Source organism: Rhinolophus ferrumequinum, chromosome 9, assembly GCF_004115265.2.
Source record: "Rhinolophus ferrumequinum isolate MPI-CBG mRhiFer1 chromosome 9, mRhiFer1_v1.p, whole genome shotgun sequence".
Classification (NCBI taxonomy): Eukaryota; Metazoa; Chordata; class Mammalia; order Chiroptera; family Rhinolophidae; genus Rhinolophus; species Rhinolophus ferrumequinum.
The window spans coordinates 92,214,155-92,240,610 of NC_046292.1; the positions used below are offsets into that span (position 1 = coordinate 92,214,155).

The 26,456-nt window shown below is 41.6% G+C and overlaps 2 protein-coding genes across 2 annotated transcripts in view; both read left to right on the forward strand.

Moving 5' to 3' along the window:
• GMDS (GDP-mannose 4,6-dehydratase) overlaps positions 1-26,456 on the forward strand; it is a 659,903-nt gene that overhangs the window by 580,806 nt on the left and 52,641 nt on the right. The gene's annotated exons all lie outside the window — the stretch shown is intronic.
• LOC117027358 (cytochrome b-c1 complex subunit 7-like) lies at positions 15,060-15,555 on the forward strand. The gene has a single exon (XM_033115018.1). The coding sequence runs from the start codon at positions 15,095-15,097 to the stop codon at positions 15,428-15,430; it is 336 nt and encodes a 111-aa protein (XP_032970909.1). The 5' UTR covers positions 15,060-15,094; the 3' UTR covers positions 15,431-15,555.

Sequence of the window (26,456 nt, forward strand, 5' to 3'; positions counted from 1 at the left end):
CGTCCCTGCGTATTGGGCTCTGGTCCAGCTGCATTAAGAAATCCTCCATGCTCAGCAATCTGGAACACGAAAACCAGCAGTCATAAGTCAGCACAATTGATTGTCTCTCTTCTTAGTGTGGACTGGGACGGAGCTGTCACAGAGACGAAATAATCTTTCATGGGGAAATGATTTCCCCCAAGGTCAACAGAAGGGCAGTGAGGCTGTGTGTCTGTCTGCAGTTCAGTGTTCTTGAGCTGTAACATCCTAAGTGCTCATGACTTAGGGGCATCAGCCTGGAAACCTCCAGAAACCTCCCCCTGGAAGCTCTTAAAGCCATCATTCCCCCAAGTTCACCATAGGCACAGGCTGCCCTTACTGACAATGCTGTTAATACCACCATGGCTAGGGAATCGAGAGAGAGACAGAAGAGGACAGAGAACGATGCACACGTTCTTCTCATCATCACGGCTTCTCTCAGAGGCGGTTTTTGTCTTTTTGTCCTCTTCCCTGGGGAACGTGATTCAATAATATCAAGTGCTACTTCTTACTGCTCCTTTCGCTACTCTCCTAACTCCTCTCCCACCCCCCAGTGAAACTACAAACCATGACCAGAGCAGTGTTCTTAGGAAATGATTCAGCACATTAACCTCTTGAGTGGGCAAAGGGTATTTTTAATGAAGATTTTGGGAGAAAGAGTGGAAGGTACTTTGATGTTTTGGTCCTGACGATGCCACTAGAGAAGTATGTATTTTTCTAGCTTTGCTGTGCCTTTGTCTCCTCATCTATAAAATTGAGGAACCAGATCAGGAGTTCCTACTGCTTGCATGTCTTTAATTCTGTCACAGGTTCTCCAGTGGTGCCTGAGCTAAGCTCTGCTTTTACAGATAGCCAGACCCAGGCTACTCTTGTTAAAACATGAGTTTGGCATTGCTGCGAAAACAGAGCTGACCATGTTGCATTGAGACACTTCTTTAATATCTGTTATTAAAGGGGGGATTCCAGTTTCCAGGTCAATAATACCCCCATCTCAAAAGTCTTGGACATTTGATGTTTTATAACGTCATATCTCCCTGTAAAAGACAAACTCCTGTGTTGTGAATCAGCTTTTAGCCACTTTGGGAGAACCGTTCTCTTTGATTAAAAACGTGTTTTCCTCCAAATAAAATTGTCATATCCATCAATAAGCAAAAATAATTTGTTTTATAGAAATTTAAGTTTACAGAAATGGAAGAAACATTTATAGAGGTATGAAAAGGAAGAAATGTATAAATAAATGGATTACTTGTAATTAATATTGATATAAAATTTAAAAGTAATAAGACTTCTGCCCCAGCGATTCTCAGATTTGAGAATCAGCGACCTCAGATTCTAATGTATGGAAGTAGGATGTTTTATTTTTTATTTTGTCATCACAAAGACACAAGAGAACGTAGATATTACTAATTTCTCATTAATTTGAATATATTATCTCTTAAATTGTACAGATTTGTCTCTAAGTTCAAAAATTGCCTTAGAGAATGAAGTTGTTCTGTGGAGAACTGAGAGAGTCAAAGTAGATGCGGGTCTTACACCTGAAAAGCCGTCCACAGACAGTGTTTAATCTGGTAGGGAAAGAACGCAGGGATTGAAAGACAATTATTTTTATTTCATTTTCCATGGGAAGAAAACACCTGAACGTTCACAATGAAAGAAGCGTTACCTGTGTTTTTGAATAATAAACACAATTTACACGAAGAATTGGGGTCAGTTGGTTAACTATAACCCAAACTTAGTAAACATAGCTCATTCCTTTAACAGAATGATGTACTCTGCTGTACCCTCCCTGCAAGTGCCCTCCTCTTAAAGCGTCATGGTCAGGTACCCTGGTCATCAGAGAGTCTGCCCAGGGTTCTGTATTTGCTGTTCTGATTTATGAATAGGATAAGTCACGCCTGACCTCTGTATTTGACTCCTGCCTCTATTTCTCAATTATCTTTTAAAGTACAGTAACAGTCTCAGGTTTCAAGAATGGGCATGGGATGGATTTTTGTGTCTAGGGTACATCTGTGCCTGGAGTACAGTGACAGGTAGTAAGTAACTCCTGCAGGACACTGTCCACAGGTGGTGTTGTATGGGGGGGAGGGGGTGGGGGAAGCTCAGCGAGGTTTGTGCTGGCACCTCTGTCATGTAGAACGTTCGTCAGACAAGAGAGCTCACGTCTGCAAAATACCAAACACAGATACTGTTGCCCTATGTCTCCATCTTACTCCTCAAATCAAAGGCCCTGATATCCAGGCACTCTTTAATTATTTTTTTTTGTCCGTTCATAAGAATTTAAAATGTGATATAGAATCCATCCTGTGGAGCTTCTGACTCTGTTCAGACTGACTAGGTGCCAAAAGACTATAGATGTGCTTTTTTTCTTCCCCCCAAAAACTAATAATTTGGTGTTTATGAAACTCACTCCATGATCTCCCTTCCCCTTCCTGCTTTGAGTGGTACTGGGGTGCTCCATTTGACCTGAACATCAAATTGTCAGATTTCGAGTTTCTCCTTTTGTAACTACATGAAAATGAAATTAAATGATTGCAGATTTTTTCCAGCAAGCATAAAAATAGAATTCAGAATAAAAATAAAACCTTTAAAGAGTAGTTGAGAGTAAAAGTGAGTTTTCTTAAATAATAAAACAAAAATTCCACACTCAGATAAGTTAGTAGGAGCATGAAGATTTTTCCTTAAAGAAATATCCCTTTTCCTGCACATCTTCACACTGTAGCATTTCTGCCACATCATTAAATACAAAGTATTTCTAATTAAACAGTAGCTTCCCACTGAGAGTCTTTCAATAGATGGACAAATAGATTAAACTGGGGTGGATCCCGTTTATGTGGGAGTTTATACATTTGGGGCCTTCCTTACAGAAAAGAATGCAAAACTATCTAACTTGTGAAAGTTCTTCACAGAGGCCTAGGACCATGTGACCTGTTGCTGGGCCCCCCCGGGCCTCGTAAGTGCAAGTGAGGGTGCTGAAGCCCATCCATCAGGCAGCCTGCCCCTGGGTATAAGGAAGCTGTGTGTGCTCCCCTGCAGCTGGGCACACAGGAGACGCCCTTCATGCACGAGTGTTGTTATAAGAGGGAGCTGGGGGACCAGAGTCAGAGAAGGAAATGTCATGACAAAAGCAGGGGTCACAGTGACGTGAGGAGGGGGCCATGAGCCAAGGCGTGCAGGGGTGATGAATTCTCACCCCTGAAGCCTCTTAGGAGGAACCAGCCCTGCCCACACCCAGAACTCTAATAGGATAAGCCTGCGTTGTTTTAAGGCCCTAAGTCTGTGGGAATTTGTTAGGCAGCCCGAGGAAGCATGTGGGAATTCCCTGACCCCAGAATTTCCTGTCCAGCCCCCTCCAGCACACCTCCCAGTGTGGATCCTTTCCTGAAAAACTCCCTGGCTGCCCGCCCCCCGCCCCATCCTTTTAGTCCCTCCTCAGCCTCTCACCTCTGGCTTCTTTTCCTTTTCCCTACTCCCATTTTATATTTCTTTCCATTCTCAAAACATAAACCCTAGGGCTCATTTTTCTAGTCTGATATGCAGTTTTTCTTTTCTTTCTTCCATCTGTCCTCTGACGAGTTCCTTAAATGAAGAGCAGCACAGTGTGTCACACTTCTGTATCACTGAGGCAGCCTCTCTCATTTAATACAGTCTGGGCGTGTGCTTTTTGAACAGAGAGCGATGAAGAGAGACTAGATGGAGCCCATAAATCACATGAGATTAACATTGTTTAAAGGTTGCAACTCTGAGCTTCCCACTTATTTTACATGAAAATAGAGAGGGGAGTTTGTATCACTCCGTGATTGCTGGCTGGTATTGTGAATGTACGCCCATCAGTCCTAGTGGCACTGTCTACTCAGAGTACTTCTGAAATTTCCCTCTGGCCAGGTGAGAAGAAAGCATTCACAGCCCCAAGGAGTAACTTATCTGCTCCTTCCTGAGGAAACATGCACCCCTATCACAAAAAAAGGAGACCAGGCCGCACAGTGCCCTGGGGCAGCACCTCTGCTGTGACGCTTCCCTTCCGTGTCCGGGCCAGTGGCAGCAGCGCCTTGCCTTCCACAGTGCTGGGCACTGTTACCCAGATTGTTTTCCACCTCGATTCCCGCTTGGTCCACTTGCCATGAAGCCGCAGCCGCCAGTCAGCTCATCTCCCGAGCTGCACATTTCCTTGGCAAGGAGATGGAAGTTCCAGGTATTTTTCTAATAAGCAAAGTTCCCAGAGATAAAAGAAGCTACCACAAAATACTCAACTCTTTCTGGAAACAGAAGAGAGACTCTGCTGAACTTGTTTGCAGGGAGGGGGTGCTATTCCTGATATGCACACGTGTGTGTTTTTACCACACAAGGGCGAGGGCAATTGGGAAAACAGAGATTACATTGAAAAACACCTCAGTTCTAGCTTCCTGGGTGTTGCCTGCCCATTCCAAACCCATCTCCAGTAATATTTCACATGTATATCACACATAAATACTGCAGTGTGTGTGTATGTGCATATATACACAAAGCTCAAGTGTGCATTAACCAAGATAAACTGTGCTTGCCAGGGCTTTAATCTCCTCAGGAGGCTGTTATTGCTGGAATCGGGCCCTGCAGCACCAGCTGAAGAGAGGAAACTGGATTCTCGTGTGCACAGTCTGGGAGGAATATCTCTTTGTCCGCCCTTTTCTTTTTAGAACACATGCATAAATCGCATTTGCATGTGGCCACAAATGATGCGACGCGGATGACTTGTCCCGATGCCTCTCCTGTCAGTGTGTGCTTTTCTGGAGGTACTTCACACTTGATGATCTCTAAGTAATAGTGGATTACTGTGGGACAAGGGAGTAGGAAGTGCTTTCATAGGATTTCCCCGGTTCAGTTTAAGTTTCAGAAATGGAAGTAAATGATAATGGTCAAAGGAAACAAGTTTTCTCTCGCGGCCTTTCACTGTCTTCATTTTATTTGGCAGTGAGTCTCACTTGTGGTCTAGACCAGTGCTCTCACATCTGAGCAAATATCAGAATAATCCAGGGGCTGTTAAAAGGCACATGCCTGGGCCTCATCCCGAAGTCTCTGTCTCATCAGGCCTGGCTGAGTGCGCCCAGATTCGTTTTCTCTTACATGTTCTCAGGTGACACTGACGCTGTTTGGTCTGCGGGCCACGCTGTGAGAACCACTGGTTCAGAACATAGAGTTGCAGGGGTCCATGGCTCTTGCATTGTTTTCTGTTTAGGAATATTTTATAAGAAGCTGGTTTTAGGTTGCTTTGTTTTATTACTAGTTTAGCCTCTATGACTGACGGGTGACCAGCCATCCCAGGTTGCCCAGGACCGACGGGGTTCTTGGGACACATGATTTGTGATGCCCAACCTGGGAAAGTACTGGGCAATCTGGAAGGGACTGGCTGCCTTAGTTATTGACCCAGCTCCCCAAAATGCTTTCCACAACGGGCTCCGTTAAGGTACTTACTCAGAAAGGCCCTTTTCAAAGGGCCCCTCCTCCCCTTCAAAAGACTGTGAATATGCCCCCCTGGGTTTCACAAGCAAAGTAGTAGAAGTGGTAACTACTTGAACTTGAGTGATACCTGCCATCAAAGCACAGCAATGATCTTCAGAGATGTTAATTAGACCTAATGAGGAGTGTGGAGGAATCACAGCCACTTTAAACATGCTGACTTGTGGCATTTAGGCTCACACAATGAAACGTTATAATCTTGAATAACACAGGTGCTGGTGTGTACCTACTATGTGACAGACAGACCCTTACGCATTTTCAATGCAGTAGCTTGTTTCATTCTCATGGCAGCCCTACCTAGTCATTATCACTATTTCTTTCTTTTGAGAAGTAGTGGTTGCTTAAAGGGACTATTATTTACCGAGGGTCACAGATCTGTAAGTGGCCAAAGCACAGGTCAAATACTTGTTCTTTGACTACATGACCCTAATGACATTAAATCTGAGTCTTTTTGCAGTAATCAGTGTTCTAACCACTCACATGCTTTTACTGTATTGGAGATAAACCCTTTCTGGAGTAGAGGGCAGTGGGCTAAGCATCAGGACTTTTGTCCTATTTCTTTCGGCTGCTAGCTGAATAACTCGGATCAAGTCACCTTTTTAACCCCTCTAAGCCTCACTTTCCTCCTCTGTGAAATGGGGATAATAATGTCTCCCCTGCCTTCCTCCTTAGCTTGTCTTGAAGAGCACTCGAAATAGTGTTTGTAAAGCTGTTGGTAACCTGTCAAAGTGCTAAACAAATGTGTGTGTACTTCCTAAGCCATGTGTTATTCCAAAAGAGATTTGGCACATCAACTTGAGTACTGTTTGCTAACGTGGAGAAGGAAAAAAGCAAATTAAAGTAGCCATTATTAGCAAAGAACACAAGACAATTCTCAGGGGGAAAATGTTTCTTCAGCTGGTTTTACAAGGATTAGCAATGTATGTGGCCCATCCATGAGCAACCAGTCAGGCAAATGGTGGTGGCCAGTGCAAAGGAGCAGGGGCACGGGCGGGGGCGGGGCGGGGCGGGGCGGGGGCGGGGCATGGGCGGGGCGGGGGCGGGGCAGCAGGCACTGCCTTGGTGAGGCAGTCATTTGCAAGTCACAGGCAACAGGTGTGCAGTAGTAGGCCAGGCCTGAGCTGTCACCTCCTCAGTGTTAAAGGGTCTCCTTACATTTCATTACTGTTGTTTTCTTTTTCCTTAAAACATTAGGAATTCTAGAGTGCTGAACCAAGAGGGTTATAATCATCCTTTTAGGAATGTGTTTGCTTCTGCCTCCCTTCCTTTGCTATTCTTCTTCCCTTTTCTCTGTGTGCATACATTCAGCTGCCTGCAGCTTCTTCATCTAAGTTAAATCATATCCTGTCATTTCCTCCAGCATTGTGTTTCTTATCAAAGCTTCAATTCAAAACAATAAAAAGTGTGTGATCGTCTGTCTTTGGGGTTCAGCTTGCTTATGGCGCCATGGGCTTTCCTCAGCACTGTTGTTCTCAGGCCTGAGCCCCTGGGTTCCAGGTACTGAATGTGAGCAGGAGAGGAGCAGACGAGGTGCCAGAATCTCAGCATGACAGGGCAGGTACCTGGCACAGGGACCTTACAGGCACAGGCTCACATCGGCTCACAGGAGCCATGTCCAGACTCCATTTGTCTGACCCAAGTGTCCCTGACTTCAGGGAAGGTTGACCTGTTAGACACTGTCTGCTTCCGCATGAGAGACCCCTCCGTAATCAGCAATAACTGGCATTTAGAAAAATCTGTTCGCTGTATATTAGTGTCACCCCTTATTTTTCTGAAATAGGAAGCATAATTGAACCATTCCTATTAAAAATATCACATTTCAAGGCCAGGATTATAGCAGTCTTTACATTAACATACCTATCATTGTTTAGAGAGTATTGCTGACGAGAGGTTTCAAAGGGAGTTACACTTCTTTCTATTTCAAAGCCATGCATGGGTTCAGCACTTTCACAGAAAGCTCAGAAATCCATTTATTTCTGAAATTAACTCGCTGCTGAGATTTATAGCCCTTATTAGAAATGAGGACCCTAAACAGTAGACGACCTTTCCAGTGTTCCCCACATTACATATTGTACTAGTGATGACATGGAGATTGGCTGTCTTTGGATATTTCATTATAGGCTACAGTTATCAATCACAATAAATGACCAACCTCTCACTTTTACCTTCGGAAATTTTTTTAAAATTTGTTCATACAAAGAAATAGGAATCTGTTCTCTGATTGTTTTTTAACACAAGAGAGGGACCGAATTAACAAGAAAACAAAAAGAAGTTGTCCTTGGAGCAGAATCTTCCTCGCACAGTATTGTAAAAAGGCATTTCTTAATATTAAGGGCTGCAGACAATTATACTCACTAAGCAGAGTTTGCCTTGAGTCTTTAACACACTCAAACTAAGTAGGAATCTATAAAAGTAATAGATATTTTTCATTTGAACAGATGTATGTTCTAATTTTAAAAATGGTTTATTGCCACAGTAAATAATCTTTAAGCTTTTTCTATGTTTATGTAACATTCATGACATTGTTCATTCATAGATTGTGGGCGGATGAGAAATTTCATTCTGCCAACATTCACTGATCCTATTTCCACCTCTCACCATCTGTTATAGCAGATCTAACTCTCAGGGCGCTCTCAGGAATGTACATATGTGCAGACGTACATGGGATTAACATGCCATTAGTAAAACATGTCACGTAATAAGACTGATTTTTTTTTTTAATGAGCATATAAGAAATAGCAAAAGCCTAACATCACCAATTACTAGCTGTGTGACCTTCAATTTGTTATTGACTTCTCTGAATCTTAGCTCTACTTCTGTAAAATGCAGACTGTAATGCCTGCCTTTTAGTGTTGTTGAATTAAATGCAATAGTGGCACATAGTAGGTGCCGGTCATTGAGATCCTAAAGAACACTAAATCTGAGTCTTTAAATTTAAGTGCTTATTAAATTTAATTTGTAACAATCTTAAAACTATTGGTATTTAAAATATTGTGTCATAGTTTGATGGGCAGGATTTTCCTTTCTCAGGAATAAATACAATAATGCTTCCTCTAACTGCCAGTGGCATCTTCGAATCAATGAAACAGAGTAATTGTTGTCCTTATGCTTTTTCAGGTCATCAGGGAAGGCATTGTATTCTTTGTTTTAATAATGCTATATATGTTCCAGTGAAGATCTTGGCCTCAGATCTTCTCTTTACTACACTAGGAAGTGCAGAGGATTAGAACACAGGCTTTGGAATCAGACAAACTTGGTTTCAACTCTCAGTCTTGCCACTTACTACTATAGCTATGTAACTTTGAGCAAGTTGCTTGGTTCTCCAAGTCTCAATTTTCACATACTTAAAATGGGGATGATAGTATTTACTTGAAAAATCTGTTATAAAGATTTAAATGAGATAATGTGCATAAAGCAGAGCTTACTGGTGAGGTATATGGTACAAGCTCAGTTAATGATAAAAGGGCAAACAACATAGTAACCATGCTTGCTAGGGACAGAGCTTTATCCTTTGTACTTTTATTTGATTTTTTCTGAAGTAGGCACAAGTCATCCAAAGTCTACCATTATCAAATTGATGGCCATGTTGAGTGATAACAAAAACTAAGCATGGTAGACATCCACATCTAACCAAAATGGAAGGACAAGGGCCAGATTTACCCTCCTGTCCAGAACAAGACAAAACAAAGAATACAAAATGTGTGGCAAAATGGTTTTCAGTGCACTAGATATCAGGCAGCAGACAACAGTGATCCCTGAGAAATAGGAAATAAATGAGGTGAGCCCTTTAAGTGCCCCACAAACTGACTTGAGAGAGTTTCCAAGATACAGCTGGAGACAAGGGTCAGGCAGAGCCCAGTAGACTCCCTAAGTCAAAAGAACAGAGATGAGAGTAGAGAGGACAGCTCAGCAAGAGTACACAGGACAGAGTTCCCAAGAGGAGAGAACTGCGCAGATTGTGCCAAAGGGCTGCAGAGACCCCCGCCCCCGGCGTGTTGAGGAGGGTACTGATGATCATAGGCGTTTGAGGAAACCGTCTAAGAAGGCTGGGGAAGGGCCCCCCAAAAGGATTAAAAGGAACAGCATCCAGCATTACGCAGGGCTGGGAATATTTCCTGTTCCCATCAGCCAGACTAGAAAAGTTCAAAATCCACAGGCATTGGTTGGAGTGTGCAGAAGGGTCTTGCCTGGGTTATAGGGATTTATAAGCCCTATACTGGGTACTGTTCCAGACCTGCCTCACAAGTATTAAAAGGAAGACCCAAAAGACCACACTGTGTCCAAGAACAAAGTTCACGAGGATTTATAAGGACACAAAGATATCTACCACTACACAAAGTAAAGTTCACAATGTATGGCATCCAATAAAAAATTACCAAGTTTCCAAAGAAGCAAGAAAATATGTCCCAGAATGAAGAGAAAAGGAACCGAAACCAACCTAGAATTGGCAAAGATGTTAAAATTAGTGGCAGGGACATTAAACCAAATTTTAGAACTTCATCTGTTTAAAAAATTAGGTAGAAAGGAGATATAAATTGAACTTGTAGAGATGAAATCTATCCTGTCCAACATGAAAATTATATTGGATGAAATTAATGGTGTACTAGACACTGTAAAAGAAAGATTAGTGACCTTGAAGGCATAGCAATAAAGAACTATCCAAAATGAAACACAGAAATAATAGAATTGTTCATTTAAAAAAAAGTTTTTTAGTTTTATATATAAATATATTTATATAAATATGTATATGAAACTATAGTTTTGTAGCTTTTTAGTTTTATAGAACAACTTCAAGTGCTCTAATCTACATGTAATTGGAGTCCCTGAAAAGAGGGGAGAACAGAAGAAATACCTGAAGAAACAGTGACTGAAAATTTTCCAAATTTCGTGAAAACCATAAACACACAGATCCAAGAAGCCCAACAAACCCCAAACAGGAAGAAAATTGCACTGAGATCCCTCATAAATCAAATTGCACAAAACCAGTGACAAAGAAAAAGAAATGTTAAAGGACACTTGACACACATAGGAACAAAGACAAGGATGACAGCTTATTTTATGTTAATTATGAACCTTAATAAAGCTGTTAAAGCAAAATAAATTTAAAATACTACAGCTATGCCATAAAACTGCTTCTCTAATGTGACTTACAGATTCACTGTTAAGGCAGTACCCAAAGAAACACTCCAGAAATATTTTGAACCAAGGCTGGTATAAGTAATATTAGACTCCAGGATGATTTCTTTCGAAGAAACAATGCTCAGTTTATTTGTGTATGTAAATGTGCAACAGTTTCATTTTATTTAACAAAAGCAATCATATTACTTAGTCATGTTTTGTATATTTGTGGGCTTCTGAAAGCCAATTTGAAGATTAGGCCAGGTAGGATCCACTTGACTTAGGAAAATCATGACTCTTCTTTAACTGTATTGCAATTTCTCAGAAGGCATCAGGGAGTCCCCATTTGCATCGCACTGTGGTATATAAATCCTGCGCTCCAGTAGCTTGCAGTCTAAGTCCGCCCTCAAATCAGTCTTGTAGGCAATGGAAAGGCAACTTGGACAAAAACCCTGGGAATGTGAAATAGTTACGGTACACGGAAGAAAAAGGAAAGAGATTTGTGTGTCAATGAGTGACAGGATCAACACTGGAGTTACAATTTACCTGTGCAGGGCTGCCAGAAACATGTTTACTCCTATATCCAGTGTCTATCACAAATGTATCTGATTCAAAGATGTGGGTGTAGTTTCTTAAATGATACCTCTATTCAGATCGACACAGTTATGACTCAGGAGGAGTGGCCCTAGATTGCTACATTGTTGGATGACATTAGTCATGAGACAGTTCATTCAGATAATAAAAAGTTACTTTATAATAGCTAGTGAAAGCTTTTAAGTACTCATTGCAAAGTAGTTTTAAAGGCCTGCACTTAAGTAATTTTATGGGCTCTCTTGGTTCATATTTTCAGTCATTGGGCGTGGAGCAAAATCAAATGAAGAGGAGAGGGAAGTGGTAGACAAAACCTTCTGTGGTCATATCCAACCCAGTATGAAATATGGGACCCCATACAAGCTATTCCTCCTATATCTCTTCAGTGGTTAAAAGGTATATACCTCTGGCACAGTTAGCTCAGCGTGATAAAAAGACCAAATAGTTGTCTGAGTATAGTAGGCTACTAGAATTGATGGTACAAAACTGTATTTTCAGAGCATCATTTTTCAATGCAACCTTCATAACAATACCATTTTATAAGAAAGTAATCTTTAGAGCAATGACCATGCAAATACACATTCTCTAACGTTGGTTTTTGGTGATGTCCAGTGCAAATGACAGGGTGTTAAAGTCTTATCATCTGTTTACCTTCCAAAGCTTATGTGTGTAGAGCTGACTTTTTTTTTTTTATAAACTCATGTTCCTTGAATAGATGCCAAAAGTTGGAAAAAGCACTACCCCCAAAATCTGCATACACTTCAAAAGTGTTAGTTGGCTGTCTTTATAGACTTGCTACTTTATTTGATACAGATGTCCCTAATGAAGACTATTACAGCAGTATTTTAAAAATACTAAGCTGTGCATAGGACTATAAAGTCCCCAGACAAATTCTCCCATTTGGGCCAGTATCTATGATAGAGACCTTATAAGAGCGGCCGTGGATTTGCCACTCAGCAACTAAGGATGTGCTTGAATACCATACACAGGTTTCAGAAAATAGTCACAGAGAAGATTTAAAGTGGAAACACTCGTGCTCGCTTCGGCAGCACATATGCTAAAGTGGAAACACACACATGACTTTAGAAAGTAGAGGGAACTGGAATTGCTTCATTGCTGGAAGTAGATTCAAGTGGGAGAAAGAAAGAGCTCTGGAGTGGGACCTGTATTCCATTCAACACTTCACACCTGTGTGACCTTAGCAAGCCATGAATTTTTCTCAGCCTTTTTTTCCCATCTGTATAGTGGGAGCGATTCCCACCTTTCAGAGTTTCTGAGACTAGTAGAAATAATATGCCTGACACATAGTAGATAGTCAACAAATGTAGTGATTATTTTTGCAGAACTCTGAACTCTTTAGAGACACCTTTGACCCCTCTCTTTCTCTCGCACCCATATCCGATCCATCGACAAACTCTGTGTACTCTCCTTTGGAGATATATATCCAGAATCCAGCCACATGTCACCAGCTCCCCCAGCACCTCTTTAGACTATGGCACCGTCCTCTCTGCCATGGGTTTTTCCAGTAGCATCCTCACAGCTTCTATTCTTGGCCCCCTAGAGCTCACTCTCAAGATAATAGCCAGAGTGACAGCCTCCCTGCCACCTTCTTGTGTCTCTCTCCCAGGTAGAATGTAAGTCCCATGAGACTGAGTCTCTGCTCATCGTGTCCACTGCTGTCTCTCTAACACCTAGAACAGTGCCTGGAACGAGCTGCTCGACGACTGTCTGTTGGGTGGATGAGGTATGGTAGTACTGACCTCCACACGTCACAGAGAGATAGAGATCTGGAATGTAATGAAAAGAGTTCTGGGCTGAAATTCAGAACACCTGGGGCCTGAATTCAGGTCCTGACCTTGGTACTCACCACCGGTCTGACCTTGGGCAAGACTTAGACCTAGACCATGTAGAATGGAAGCCTGGGCCCCTTCCAGCTCTGAAACCCAATGATGCTGTGAAGTATAAGTGAGACTGTGTACGGTGTGTGTTGTTCAGCTGTTAACCCCCAGCTTCCCCGGTGGTAATCCCTCAGAAAGCACACTGAAGTCAAAGTATGAGCTGTTTAGTTGTCTGTTAAAGGAGAAATTCTGTCCGTGAGATGCTTAGTAAATCCTGGGGAGGTTACCGATGCCGGTAGGGGCTTCATATACAGCCCTTTTCCTTTGTCTTGGGAAATAGAGTTGTGATTTTTCCTAAAACTAGGGATGGACTAAAACGCCATAAAGTTCTAGTTCTACCTGTGATTCCAAATGTCTTTATCTTCCTTTACTTAAAGTAAATATTATTTGGGCTGGAGGAAATGAAGTTTTGCAATATTTCAACAGATGGCGCTGCTGGTAGCTATTATCTGACTATGAAATATAAATTTCAGCTTTACTAACTTAAATAATCTCATTAAAAATTTTTATTGCATCCTGGAATGCTACATTAATTTGTTTAGTCCTGTATCTTACCGAGACCTCAGAAAGTGAATGGTTTTAACCACTTCGTATAGTAAAGCCAGCCCTGAAACATGCAGCAGCTTGATTCCACAAGCTGCCTGCATGATTATATCGCGCGCTTTTACCAGTGCTGTCATACAAATGTGACAGAAGGCCTACTTAGAGGAAAGGAGATGATTGTTTGCACATAAGTGCCTTCTATTTTGGCTTGTGACATAAATTAAAACTGAATTGATGGCATCTATTTATCTAGATGCCTTACATAGATACAGATACTGTCTTCAATGACTACATGCACAAAGGAAAACACTGTGATTTATCCGGGGCATAGAGAAAGATGCATGTCTACCAGAGTCTGAGGAGAAAATGTTTTGCAGAGGACGGTAGTCAAAATGCTGTTAGAGATGCCATTTCCGCTCCTTCATTAGCTTCTTACACTCCTGACCAGTGTTTCCATCTGATCTTCAAGCAAGATCATTTTAATTATTCAGCCATGCACTTGCTTCTGGGTGTGGTTTCCCTGATTGCATACTTCAGTGCAGATTACAAATATTTGGCAGGATTCCTCTTTCTGTGGGAACCAGACAAGTCATAACAGCAACTACACGCTCCACACTGTTGTGCGGGAAAGAACCGGTCATCTCGGGTTTCAGAGTGCAGAGGCTGAGAAACACGCTTAGGTCCGACTCTCCCCTTAAACAGCATGTGCCTCCAAGAAGGGCTTTAATTAGAGTTACAGGCTCCTGTTCTACCAATAGCGCCAGACAAGACCCATAGTCATCAAGGACCAACCCAAAAGTCCCCAACGTGGAGTGACATTTTGTTTCAGAAAGTGACTCTTTATCCTCTGCTTTACGGCATGATTACCCAGAATGGGAAAGAGAAATTAAGATTCGGGGATGTGCCAAAGGAAGGCTCCTGTATGTGATATGTAAGAGCTTACTGATAAGATTGAGAAAATTGTCATAAATTGTTAGCTTTTAAAAACATTATCAATTAGTAAAGCCCAGAAATGTTGAGTGAAACAGCCATCATTTTTCCTTCAGCCTGCGCCTAAAATGCTCTTCTGTGCCCCTCTGGTTCTTTTTTTTGTCTTCACTCCATTCTTCTGTTGAGCGTTCATGCCCATGTACCTGCCCCATGCCTGGTGGGACTTGACCTCTGGGAGAAGGAGAGGGGAGCACCGGGGGGATCTCAGCTGTCAGAACTTAGGCGCCATGGCCCAGGCGGAAACACGAGCATCAGGAATCTGTCAGCAGACTGGAGATGAGGCATTTATTGTCAGATGGCCTTTAGTTGCCTTTAAGAATAAAAAGGGTTTTTTGCTTTATTACTAAAGTCAATTATCAGACAAAGAATTGTACTATTTGTATACTTGAAACAAAGAATAAGTAACAAGACTTACCCAGTAGGCAACGCTTCGTTCACGGGCCAAAATGGCGAGCAGGCCTGCTGTTGCAGCATCAAGCCGGTGGCTAGAGGGTATTCGAAAATGGTATTACAATGCTGCAGGGTTCAATAAACTGGGGTTAATGTGCGATGACACAATACATGTGGATGAAGATGTAAAAGAAGCAATAAGAAGGCTTCCTGAGAACTTGTATAATGACAGGGTGTTTCGAATCAAGAGAGCATTGGACCTGACCATGAGGCAGCAGATCTTGCCTAAAGAGCAGTGGACAAAATACGAGGAGGATAAATTCTACCTTGAACCCTATCTGAAAGAGGTTATTCGGGAAAGAAAAGAGAGAGAAGAATGGGCAAAGAAATAATCATGTAATGGAAATGTTTGGATGCAGCTATCCTCAAAGTATTTTTATGATGTTGTATAACTCTGAAATGTACAATTTAGAATTATCTGGGCTGCAAATGTATTACTTTAAATAAATGTCTATTATAAAAAAAAAAAAAAAAGAATAAGTAACAATACCTGGCACTCCTGTATCACTTTTATGGAAGTGTCCCAGGGTGCTTTACAAACGCTTGTTTAAGTCTCTCTACCTTATCTCTCTCTCTCTCTCTCTCTCTCTCTCTCTCTCTCTCTCTCTCTCTCTCTCTCTCGCTCTCTCACTCTCTCTCCAACTCTCTTTTTTGAGGTAAATAGTAAAAAAAAAAAAGGGGGGGGGGGATTGGCGCGGGAGGCAGATTAGTGTCAGAAGGACTTGAAGGGGAACATGAACACGTAGGCCTCGTGGCTTTGGTGACAGGAGCATTAGCACATCTAAGCACAGGGTTATAATTCTAAATGACAACTAAACAGGAAGAGGATTAACACTTTACCTGATGTATTTACTTGGTGCTGGGTACCGTGCTTGGCTCCCCTGCCCCCAGCCTAAATGAGGTATAATTTATTTAAAATAAGAATCACTCACTTGCAGTGTACAACTGGATGACTATGGGCAGTGGATACGATTCAGCAACCATCACACAGCCCAGACAGAGAACAATTCCTTTACCTCAGGACGTCCTCTCCTGCCCCTTTGCAGTCAATCCTTCAGCCCACTTTTTTTTGTCACTATAGCTTTTCCTTTTCTACAAGGTCATACAAAGTGAATGATTCATTTTTGGTCTTCTGTGTTTGACTTCTTTCACCTAACGTAATGGCTGAGATTCACCCCTGTTCTTCCACACGGCACTAGGTCATTCTTTCGTATTGCTAAGTAGTGTCCCATTGTATGAGAACGTACCTTTTGGCCCACTCAGCAACTGAAGGTCATTGGGTTGTTTCCTTTTGGGATGGGATGAATGCTGCTGCTCTGAACATTCACGTACACGTTTTGTGTAGACCTCAGTTTTTATTAGTCTTGGGTAAATACTTGTGAATGGGATTGCGGGTTGCTGTGGGAAGTATACTTTTAACTTTGTAAGACACTGCCAAACTGTTTTCCAAGCTCGCTCTGCCCTTAGGCCTTTCCTCCAGCAATAGCTGAGAGTTCCAGTTGCTCCCATCTTCATCTTTATTACTTAGTTAATCCTCACAACACTATGAAGTTAAGTATTATGGTTATTATTCCCATTTTACAAATGGGGGAACAGAGACCTAAAGAGATGAGTGAACTGTGTAATGTACACACGGTGTTACCCTGAAAATAAGACCTAGCCGGACAATCAGCTCTAATACGTCTTTTGGAGCAAAAATTAATATAAGTCACCCGGTCCTATTTTACTATAATATAAGACTGAGACTTATAATATAACATAATATAATATAATACCGGGTCTTACATTAATTTTTGCTCCAAAAGACGCATTAGAGCTGATTGTCCAGCTAGGTCTGATTTTCGGTGAAACAGGGTAGCTAACAGATGGCAGGTTCAGTCTGTACTGACGTGGGTCTATTGATGCCCCATACCCACTCTGTGTATGTTACAAAGCACTGCACTTATAGTTAGGAAAACTTGTCTTGATAATCCAGAGGATTTTAGGACAGATGAAATATGATTAGTTACACATTAAAGGCCAAGAGCCTACTACTTCCTCGGATGACTTGTAAATACAAAGTTGAACGTGTGCAAAGGAATTTTTTAACTCAATGAAAAACAAATTTAGGGAAAATACAAGTGAGATCAAAATCACTCTTATGTCTAAAGTTTTTACTCCCCCAAATCAGCATATCATGTCATTTGTGTATGATACCCACCCCCTCTCCTTGAAACCTGTGGAGGTAAATGGTTACATCCTATTTGCTGAAGAGCAAATAGAAGAGAAGCCAGCACTGAAGCCAGGATTCCTGGGCTTCTGACATCAGCCTTTCAGCCACATTTTCTTGGGTTAACTTTAACACTAGAGCCATGGGTGGGGTAAAACACATGGCATAGGAACCAATCTCAAAGAAAATTCGTGAACTAAGCAGTGAGGTTTGCAGGCATTTGCACACGTTTTCTTTCCCTGCTCTGCATTGCCCACCCAGAGGTGTCCAATCAGGAGCCTCTAGGACCAGCGGGGCCAATGGATGTGCTTTCTTTAATTGAATTTAAATATCAGAAGATTTTGCAAAAAAATCCAGATTGATCTTTCTGAGACATCAGAAGACCTGGGTGCACGTTCCCTTGCTGGCATTGGAGAGTCTATCTGTGAACCTGACCAAAATGCCAACAGTTAGGCTACCACTGACTGAATTTGATGGAGGTGGAGACCTTGGGAGTGGAGCCCAAGGAGAACTTGTCGGAGCTCTAACACAATGCTGGCTTTTTCCTGTCTAAAATTGTGACCGCTTATGAAATGTGTGCTAAGATTTTTTTGGACATGAACTCCCTTTTTTTCTTTGTATTTGTTTTAGATTAAATTATAAAATAAAATAAATGAATCCCATCAAATTACTTACAATTGCATCTACTTTGCAAGGTAAAATGTAGGTGTTCAGAAAGTGTCAAAATTTTGGAAGAAAAGAGCATTTCATCAACCCAGAACATACCAAATACAGAAGGCTGGAAGATTTGTAAGTTTTGAAAGGTCCATAATGTGGAGCCAGGTCTTCTAAATCTAAATCCCATATCTCTCTATTAAGAAAAGGAGAATGGAGCTGCCAGTTAGCTCAGTTGGTTAGAGCGCGGTACTCTTAATGACAAGGTTGCCGGTTCGATCCCCACATGGGCCGTGAGCTATGCCCTCCACAACTAGATTGAAACTTGACTTGGAGCCGATGGGTCCTAGAAAAACACACTTAAAATAAATAAAAGTTTAAAAAAAGGAAAAAAAAGGAGGAATTTCTACATGAATACACTAAGTGGTGTTTTGACAGTCAGGTTCACAGCATTCTCTATATTCAACTCCCAGCACTTCAATGTGGTGTTCAGATCAGAAGGGCTGGTGGGACTTGACTGGTCCCTGTGAAGCCCTCAGCGCACCTGTGTTGAAAGCCCTGTCAGTCAGGCAGCCCTGCTGTGCGTCTGTCTGCCCCGGTCTGCACTCAGAGCCGCACCCGTTGTCCTGAGCGTGGAACCTTCTGTGATTCCTCACTTCAGGTGTGGAACACCGTAGGGCTCCTTTTTTCCTGTGCCATTTTAGAACCCTGCATGCTAGAACACAGCCGACTGAAAAATGAGTGACTTATCCAACAATGTGACAGAATTTGCAGTGTGATGTCATGCAGTCAGTCAAGCAGGAGCTTTTGTCACATTTGGACGAGTACCAACATGTCCAGGTGGTAGGACGCTGCCAAGGGGCAAATGTGCCGACACATTCCTTCCCCTGAGTCAACACACGCCCTGTGCCCATCACCCCTTGGGGGCGGAGAGGAGTATGTGTGTGTCTGTGCATGTGTGTATGTGCTCGTGTTTGGTGTGTGTGTGTGTCTGTGCATGTGTGTGTCCGTGTATGGTGTGTGTGGGTGTCTGCATGTGTGTGTGTCCATGTATGGTGTGTGTGGGTGTCTGTGCATGTATGTGACCGTGTATGGTGTGTGTGGGTGTCTGTGTGTGTGTGTGTCCATGTCCGTGTATGTGTGTCCGTGCATGGTGTGTGTGGGTGTCTGTGCATGTGTGTGTGTGTCTGTGTATGGTGTGTGTGGGTGTCTGTGCTTGTATGTGTCTGTGTATGGTGTGTGTGGGTGTCTGTGCGTGTGTGTGTGTCCGTGTATGTGTGTGTGTCCGTGTATGGTGTGTGTGGGTGTCTGTGCATGTGTGTGTGTGTCTGTGTATGGTGTGTGTGGGTGTCTGTGCATGTATGTGTCCGTGTATGGTGTGTGTGGGTGTCTGTGCGTGTGTGTGTGTCCGTGTATGTGTGTGTGTTTGTGTATGGTGTGTGTGGGTGTCTGTGCATGTGTGTGTGTGTCTGTGTGTGTCCGTGTATGGTGTATGTGGGTGTCTGTGCATGTGTGTGTCCGTTTATGGTGTGTGTGGGTGTGCGTGTGTGTGTGTGTCCGTGTATGGTGTGTGTAGGTGTCTGTGCGTTTTGCTTTCTTTTTAGCCTCCCTCCTAAAGAGGCAGCAGTAAATGTGAACAGCCAGAGAGAACAGACCAAGAGCTAAATTGTCTCTGGCCCACTTACATGGCTTTTCTTTAGGAAACATCATCCAAGGTGATTTATCATGAAAAGCATCCTGTTAGGTTACTTACATTAATTTCAGAAAGGACAAGCACTCTTGCACACCCACTCTGGATAGACATCTTTGCAGACTTATTTTTGTAGTTTGCTTGCTAGGCAACATCTGAGTAAAGGTAATTACAGGGGAATTATTCTGTGATTCTTACATTTCAGATGTTGCATCTAGAATACATGGATGGCATCAGTGATACTTTTCCTTAGTAAGTCCCCTTAATATGAGGATCTCAAAGGACCTTATCAATGTGAAATGTCACATTAAAAGGTAATATAATATATATTCATGACAGCTCCCAAGGGAGGGAGGCCAGAAGACAGGCACTGTTCCCAATATGAGAAATCAAACCACAGTGAATCAGAGCTAAAATCTGATCCGAGCCTTAAGTTGTACAGAACTTTGGAAGATAAGAGGTGTAAGAAGACAAATAGCTATTACAGCAAAGGGATTCTGATATTTGGGATTGGGACCCCAAAACCTTTCATTCCTGATATGGATCAGTCCCCCATTCATTCACTGTAGTAACCTACCTGTGCTGTTCGTTAACCTGGCTAGTCAGTTACGTCTTGTCACTTTGGAGGATGCTGGAAGAAGTCAAGTTGGAGAACGGCCCATGTGTTAGGAATTTGGGTTAGCCACAGAGAAGTGCTTCATGAGTGAAGGTCACCTCTGAGGCTTGGTGGCAGTGGTCCATTGAACAGCTGGATGTTAAGTACAATAGATTCTCTGATGCAGTAGACTCTTCTCTCTGTAACCAACTAAAAAAATAATCTACAAAGTGAGTATGATTTCAGTTTATGACACCTAACCTACTGTGCAAAATTGTAGACCAGCTAAAATTAATGATCAATTCAGAGCACGTAGTTGTGCAGTATGACTATGGTTTGTCCATGCTACAACATCCAAGAACAATATAGTCCATTGTCAATCTTCTATTTTGTTTTCCTCTCTTTTTTTCCTTGTCTCCAGGAGACCAATTAATTGTTCAAAGGTAATATATAGAGGAGATTTCAAGAGCATTTACTTTGGCACAGTCTCTACCCCTTTGTGGTCTGGCTAACAATAAAGCTAAAATTTGTTTTGTAATGATGGTTCTAGTTGGACTGGAATCCCTTTGAAGTGCCCGCAGTTTGCTGTTGTGAGAGCTCCAGATATTATTTGACTGCAATAAAACACTGTCTGTACACTATCAAAATATGGTGCATACTGAACTGTAGCAACTTGCAGGGGCCAAACTCCCTTTTGGAGGTGTTGTGTGTGAGTGACTTTCCCTATATCCAGTAGCGTTCCGCCATCACTCCATGGATCACTCATGGGCCTTAAACTCCCACAGGTTGATATCAGCAAGTATGGGAGCAAAGAGCATATCTGAACAAATAGTCAGCTTTAACCAGGCCACGCTGGCCTGGCCTAGTAAGCAAGATAGAGAACCATGTCAGTCATTGTAAAGGTTCAGCTTCTCAGCTCTTGCATCAGCTGACCTAAATTATTTAATGTTGCTGTCACCTCTAAATAAAGGTAGTCTTTGTCCTGGTCTCTATTTATATTTTAAACCTCTTTCCCACCCACCCCCACGGGCTGGAACAATCCATATGCTTCTGTGGAAGAGGGCATCACAAGGCTTCTTGCTCAGGTTTGGATCCAGTGCCAAAGGCAGTCTTCATAAAGGTTCAGCTCAGTGGAGAGGATGTGACAGCCACTACCTATCTGCACTTGACACAGGATTCACCAGCAAAATGGTGTCTTCCCTTGTTTTTACAATATGTGCCTGTATATGTGAGAGAGAGAGTACGGTGTGTGAGAGTGAGAGTGTGTGTGTATGCGTGCAATTGGGTCATATAAATCATTTGAAAAGCAGTTTTGTCTAGGGCTATCTTGGTAAACAGCACTCATTTAGAAAATGTGTTCCTTTGCTATCAGTATTAGGGTTAGGAATTAGAATGTGCTGTGGTGGGTGCTTGTTTTAAACAAATAATGAAATCTTTGTAGTGTTTAGTGGCAAGGCTTACTGGGCTTGTGTAAATGAAAATATTTAAGTAATTTTTATGGTAACTTTAAATAATTAAAAGAAATGCCTGAAAACATGTTTTGGCACAGGGAAATCCCTCCTTACAGGAATTTATAAATGTGTCATGTGGAAAATAATTGTAAAATCTATTTTAATCTTTTACCTCTGACAGAGTCTTAAGTTAAAATGTTCTACCTGTCTGGTTTTACCACTTTCCTTGCCTTATGAACTACCTTTCCATGTTTGATCTGAGTTGCATTTAGTTGAAGAGAAAAATAAATTAGAAGTCCATTGAACTCACTTCCATTTTCCACTCCAACACGTAAGGAGTAGGTGGGGAAGTCATCATTCTCACAACAAGTAGAAAGCGAAACAAGCTGAAAATCAACAACTCTTCTTAGATCCTTCAGATCCTTGAGGTCACGGGGCAAAACACTGCCCCAAAATTTGGAGAGAGACGTGAATAGAAGGAATCAGAGATTATCAGGAGCAGAAAGTTCCACGGGGCCAACATCAGATGGTTTCACGCAAACGGTGATTGACTAATTGCTGGAGGCTGAGTGTGGACTAGCTTGAGAGATCAAAACTCTTGGGGGTTCAGCATGAGGGGGACCCCACACTTTCATGAGTTTTACCTCCAGGAGTCTCAGGGTGAAGAATGAAGAAAAATCACCTCAGGGGGGAGAAGAAAAGTAACCATTTTGAAATACCATGTTTCCCTGAAAATAAGACCTAGCCGGACTATCAGCTCTAATGCATCTTTTGGAGCAAAAATGAATATAAGACCCAGTCTTATTTTACTATACTATAAGACCCGGTCTAATCCAATATAATATATTATCGAGTCTTATATTCATTTTTGCTCCAAAAGACGCATTACAGCTGATTGTCCGGCTAGATCTCATTTTCAGGGAAACAGGGTGTGTTCAAAGCTCTCTCTTCTTCTTAACAAATGCCTTCCCTCAAGGGAAATTATTTACCAGAGTCTAACTGATGTGAAGGAAGGCAAATACTCAACTCCAGCCTCCTCTAGCCCTCTTGTCTCACTTAGGAAGATGAGGAAGAAAGCTGAAAAGCACTTATAAAGGTCACAGCCCAGGGACATAGACCAATAAAAGAATGAGAACTAATTATAGGATTAAAGAATGTTTCCCTTCCTTCACACTTTAACACCACGTCACCAGGCTCTTGTATATGAATGGGTATTACAGCTGAAAGAACTGCAAGGTTCAGACTCCAAGAAGGAATCTATAGGGAAACCCAAAGACAAAGGAGGAAACAAAAACAAGGACACTGGAGGAAATTTTAGCCTCTGATACAGCTACAGCAAACGATAAACACTGCTTAATTCCTAGCCAGATAAACATAAAACCTCACATGAAAGGTCTTCTACATTTGTTCATTTTATCTGTTACATCGAGTCCAGCTTTCAGCTACAAGACATATTAAAAGGCAAAAACCATAGTCTGAAGAGACAAAGCAAGCATCAGAATCAGGTATAGAAAAGATTTTGGAATTATAAGACTTTAAATTAAGACAGCTATGAAGAAAGCCTTTGATGGGCTCATCAGTGGACTGGTCACGGCCAAGGACAGAATCAGTGAGCTTGAAGGTATGTCAATAGAAATTCCTAAACCTGAATAGCAAAGAGAAAAAAGAATGGGGGGCGGGGAACTAGAACAGAATGTCCAAGAACTGCAGGACAATTGCAAAAGGTGTAACATACACACAATGGGAGTAGCAGAATGAGAAGAAAGAAAGAGGAACAGCAGAAACATTTAAAGCAAAACTAGCTGCAATTTCTCCAAAATTAATGGCGTATGCCAAACCACAGATTCAGGAAGCTCTGAGAACTCCAAGTACTATAAATGCCAAAAATTTACAATTAAGTATGTCATATTCAAACTGCAGAAAATAAAAGACAAAGAAAAAATATCAAAAGAGGCCAGAGGGAAAAACAGCTTATCTTTAGAGGAAAAAAGGTAAGCATTATATCAGACTTCTCTTCAGAAACCATGCAAATAAGAAGAGGGTGAAGTGAAATATTTAAAGCATTGAAAGAAAAAAACACCAACCTGGAATTCTGTACTTAGGGAAATTATCCACCAAAAGTTAAGGAGAAATAGATTTTCTCAAACAAATATAAATTAAGGAAATTTGTTGCCACTAGACTTATCTTGCAAGAATTGAAGTTAAAAGAAGTTCTTCATAAATAAGTTAGATGGAGAAAGACAAATACCAGACGATCTCACTTATATGTGGAATCTAAAGAATAGAATAAATGAACAGGCTAATCAGAAACAGTCTCAGAGATACAGAGAAAAAAACTGAGGGTTGCTAGATGGGAGGGGGTTGGGGATGGGGGAGAGGGTGAGGGGATTAGAAAGCACAATCGGTAACCACAAGATTGCCACAGGGATACGAAGGACAGTTTGGGGAATATGATCAGTAATGTTGTAAAGATTTTGTAGGGTATTTGGTGGACACTTGTCTTATCGGGGAGACCACTTCATGCACGGTGTAGGTGCCTGACCACTGCAGTGTACACCTGAAGCTGAAGCTGAATAGTGATGGGTGTCGACTGTGGTTTTATATATATATATATATACATATCTCATCACGGGATGTGGAGTACAGCGCAGGGAATGGGGTCAGTGGAACTGTGGCAGCTGTGTGCGCTGTCAGAGGGGAGGTAGATTGGGGGAAGGGGGGTTGTCACTTTTTGAGGGGTGTAAATGTCTAACTATTGCATTATTTTGTACACCTGAAACTAATAATAAAATAAAAATAAATTTAAAAAAAGAAGTTCTTCATGAAGAAGGAACATAACATAGGACAGTTTTGTGGATATTGACAAACTAATTCTAAAGTTTGTATGGAAAGGCACAACACCCAAAATAACCAACACAATACTGAAAAAGAACAATTAGAGAATTGACACCACCTGACTTCAAGACGTACCATAAAGCTGTAATAATCAAGACAGCATGGTATTGGTGAAAGAATAGATAAATGGAACAGAATACAGAGCCAAGAAATAGACCCACACAAATATGGTCAACTAGTCTTTGACAAAGGAGCAAAGACATTTCAATGGATAAAAGAGTCTTTTCAACAAATGGTACTGGAACAACTGGATAGCCACATACAAAAAAATAAATAAATAAAAATAATTTCAACACAGACCTTGTACCCTTCCCAAAAATTAACTCAAAATGGATCATAGACCTAAATGTAAAGTGGAAAACTAAAAAACTTCTAGCAGATAATATGGGAGAAAATCTGGATCATCTAGTGACCTTGGAGTTTTTAGTTATAACACCAAAGATGATTTTGGAGTTTTTAGTCCAAAAGCACAGTCCATGAAAGAAAAAGATAATGAGACCTTATTAAAATTAAGAACTTCTGCTCTGTGAAAGACACAATTAAGAGAACAAAAGAAAAGCCACATACTTGGAGAAAAATCTTTGCAAAACAAATATCTGATAAAGACTGGTATCCAAAGTAGACAAAGAACTGCTAAAATTCAACAGGAAAATGAACAACCCAATCAAAAATGGGCAAAAAGTCTAAACAGACACATCACCAAAGAAGATATACAGATGGCAAATAAGCATATGGAAAAATAAATGTACAACATCCTATGTCATTAGGGAATTGCACTACACATTTATTAGAGTAATGAAAATCCCAAATGCCAATATTGGCAGGGATGTCTGGAGCCCCAGGAACTCTTGTTTGCCACTGGTGGAAATGCAGAGTGGGGGGCCCCTTTGGAGGGAAGATTGCAGTTTTCTTAAAGCCTTAAAGTAGTCTTATGATACAATCTATCAGTCACACCGCTAGATATTTACCCAATGGAGTTGAAAACTTATGTGTACATAAAAGCTGCATAGGAATGTTTGTAGCGACTTTATTCGTAATCTCCACAAACTGGAAGCAAGCAGCATATCCTTCAGTCGGAGAATGGATAAATTATGGAACATTCATACAAGGCAATATTATTCAGCAATAATAAGAAATGAGCTATCAAGCAACAAAAAGACAGGCAGGAAATTTAAATGCATATTACCAACTGAAAGAAGCCAATCTGAAAAGGCTATGTACAGTATGATTCCAAGTGTATGACATTCTGGAAGAGGCAAACCTGTGGAGACAGTAAAAGATTGGTGGTTGGCAGGGGTTCGGGGGGGTGGGGAGGGATGATGACATGGAGCACAGGGTTTTTTTAGGGCAGAAAAATTCCTCTGTACAACACTGTGGTGGTGGGGATACATGATATTATACATTTGTCAGAAGGCATAAAATTGTACAATATAAAGAGTGAAGCCTAATGTGAACTATGGACTTTAGTTACTAATGCATCAGTATTGGTTCATCAGTTGTAAGAAATATACCACTCTAATGCAAGATATTAATAATAGGAGAAATTGTGCAAGGAATGGGGAGGAAGGAGTATATGGGAACTCTGTATTTTCTGTGTAATGTTTCTGTAAAGCGAAAACTGCTCTAAAAATTAAAGTCCTATATATTAAAAAAAAAAAGAAAAGGCCCTTTGACAAGTTAACTGAAGAGAGGTCATAGTGAAAAACTTGGAGTCTTTGCCAAAAAGGTGGGAGGACGGCACGGATGTGGCAGTGCCCTGATCACTTGGGCCTATAGTTTCTGGGAACACAGCAGCCCGTGGATCTGTGCCAGCCGGCACGTCTGCTGGGCTGAGCAGCCTGGGCAGCCTGAGATGTTAGGGAAA

Excerpts from the sequence above, each read along its gene's own strand:
- LOC117027358 (XM_033115018.1), top strand. The coding sequence starts at position 15,095 with ATGGCGAGCAGGCCTGCTGTTGCAGCATCAAGCCGGTGGCTAGAGGGT.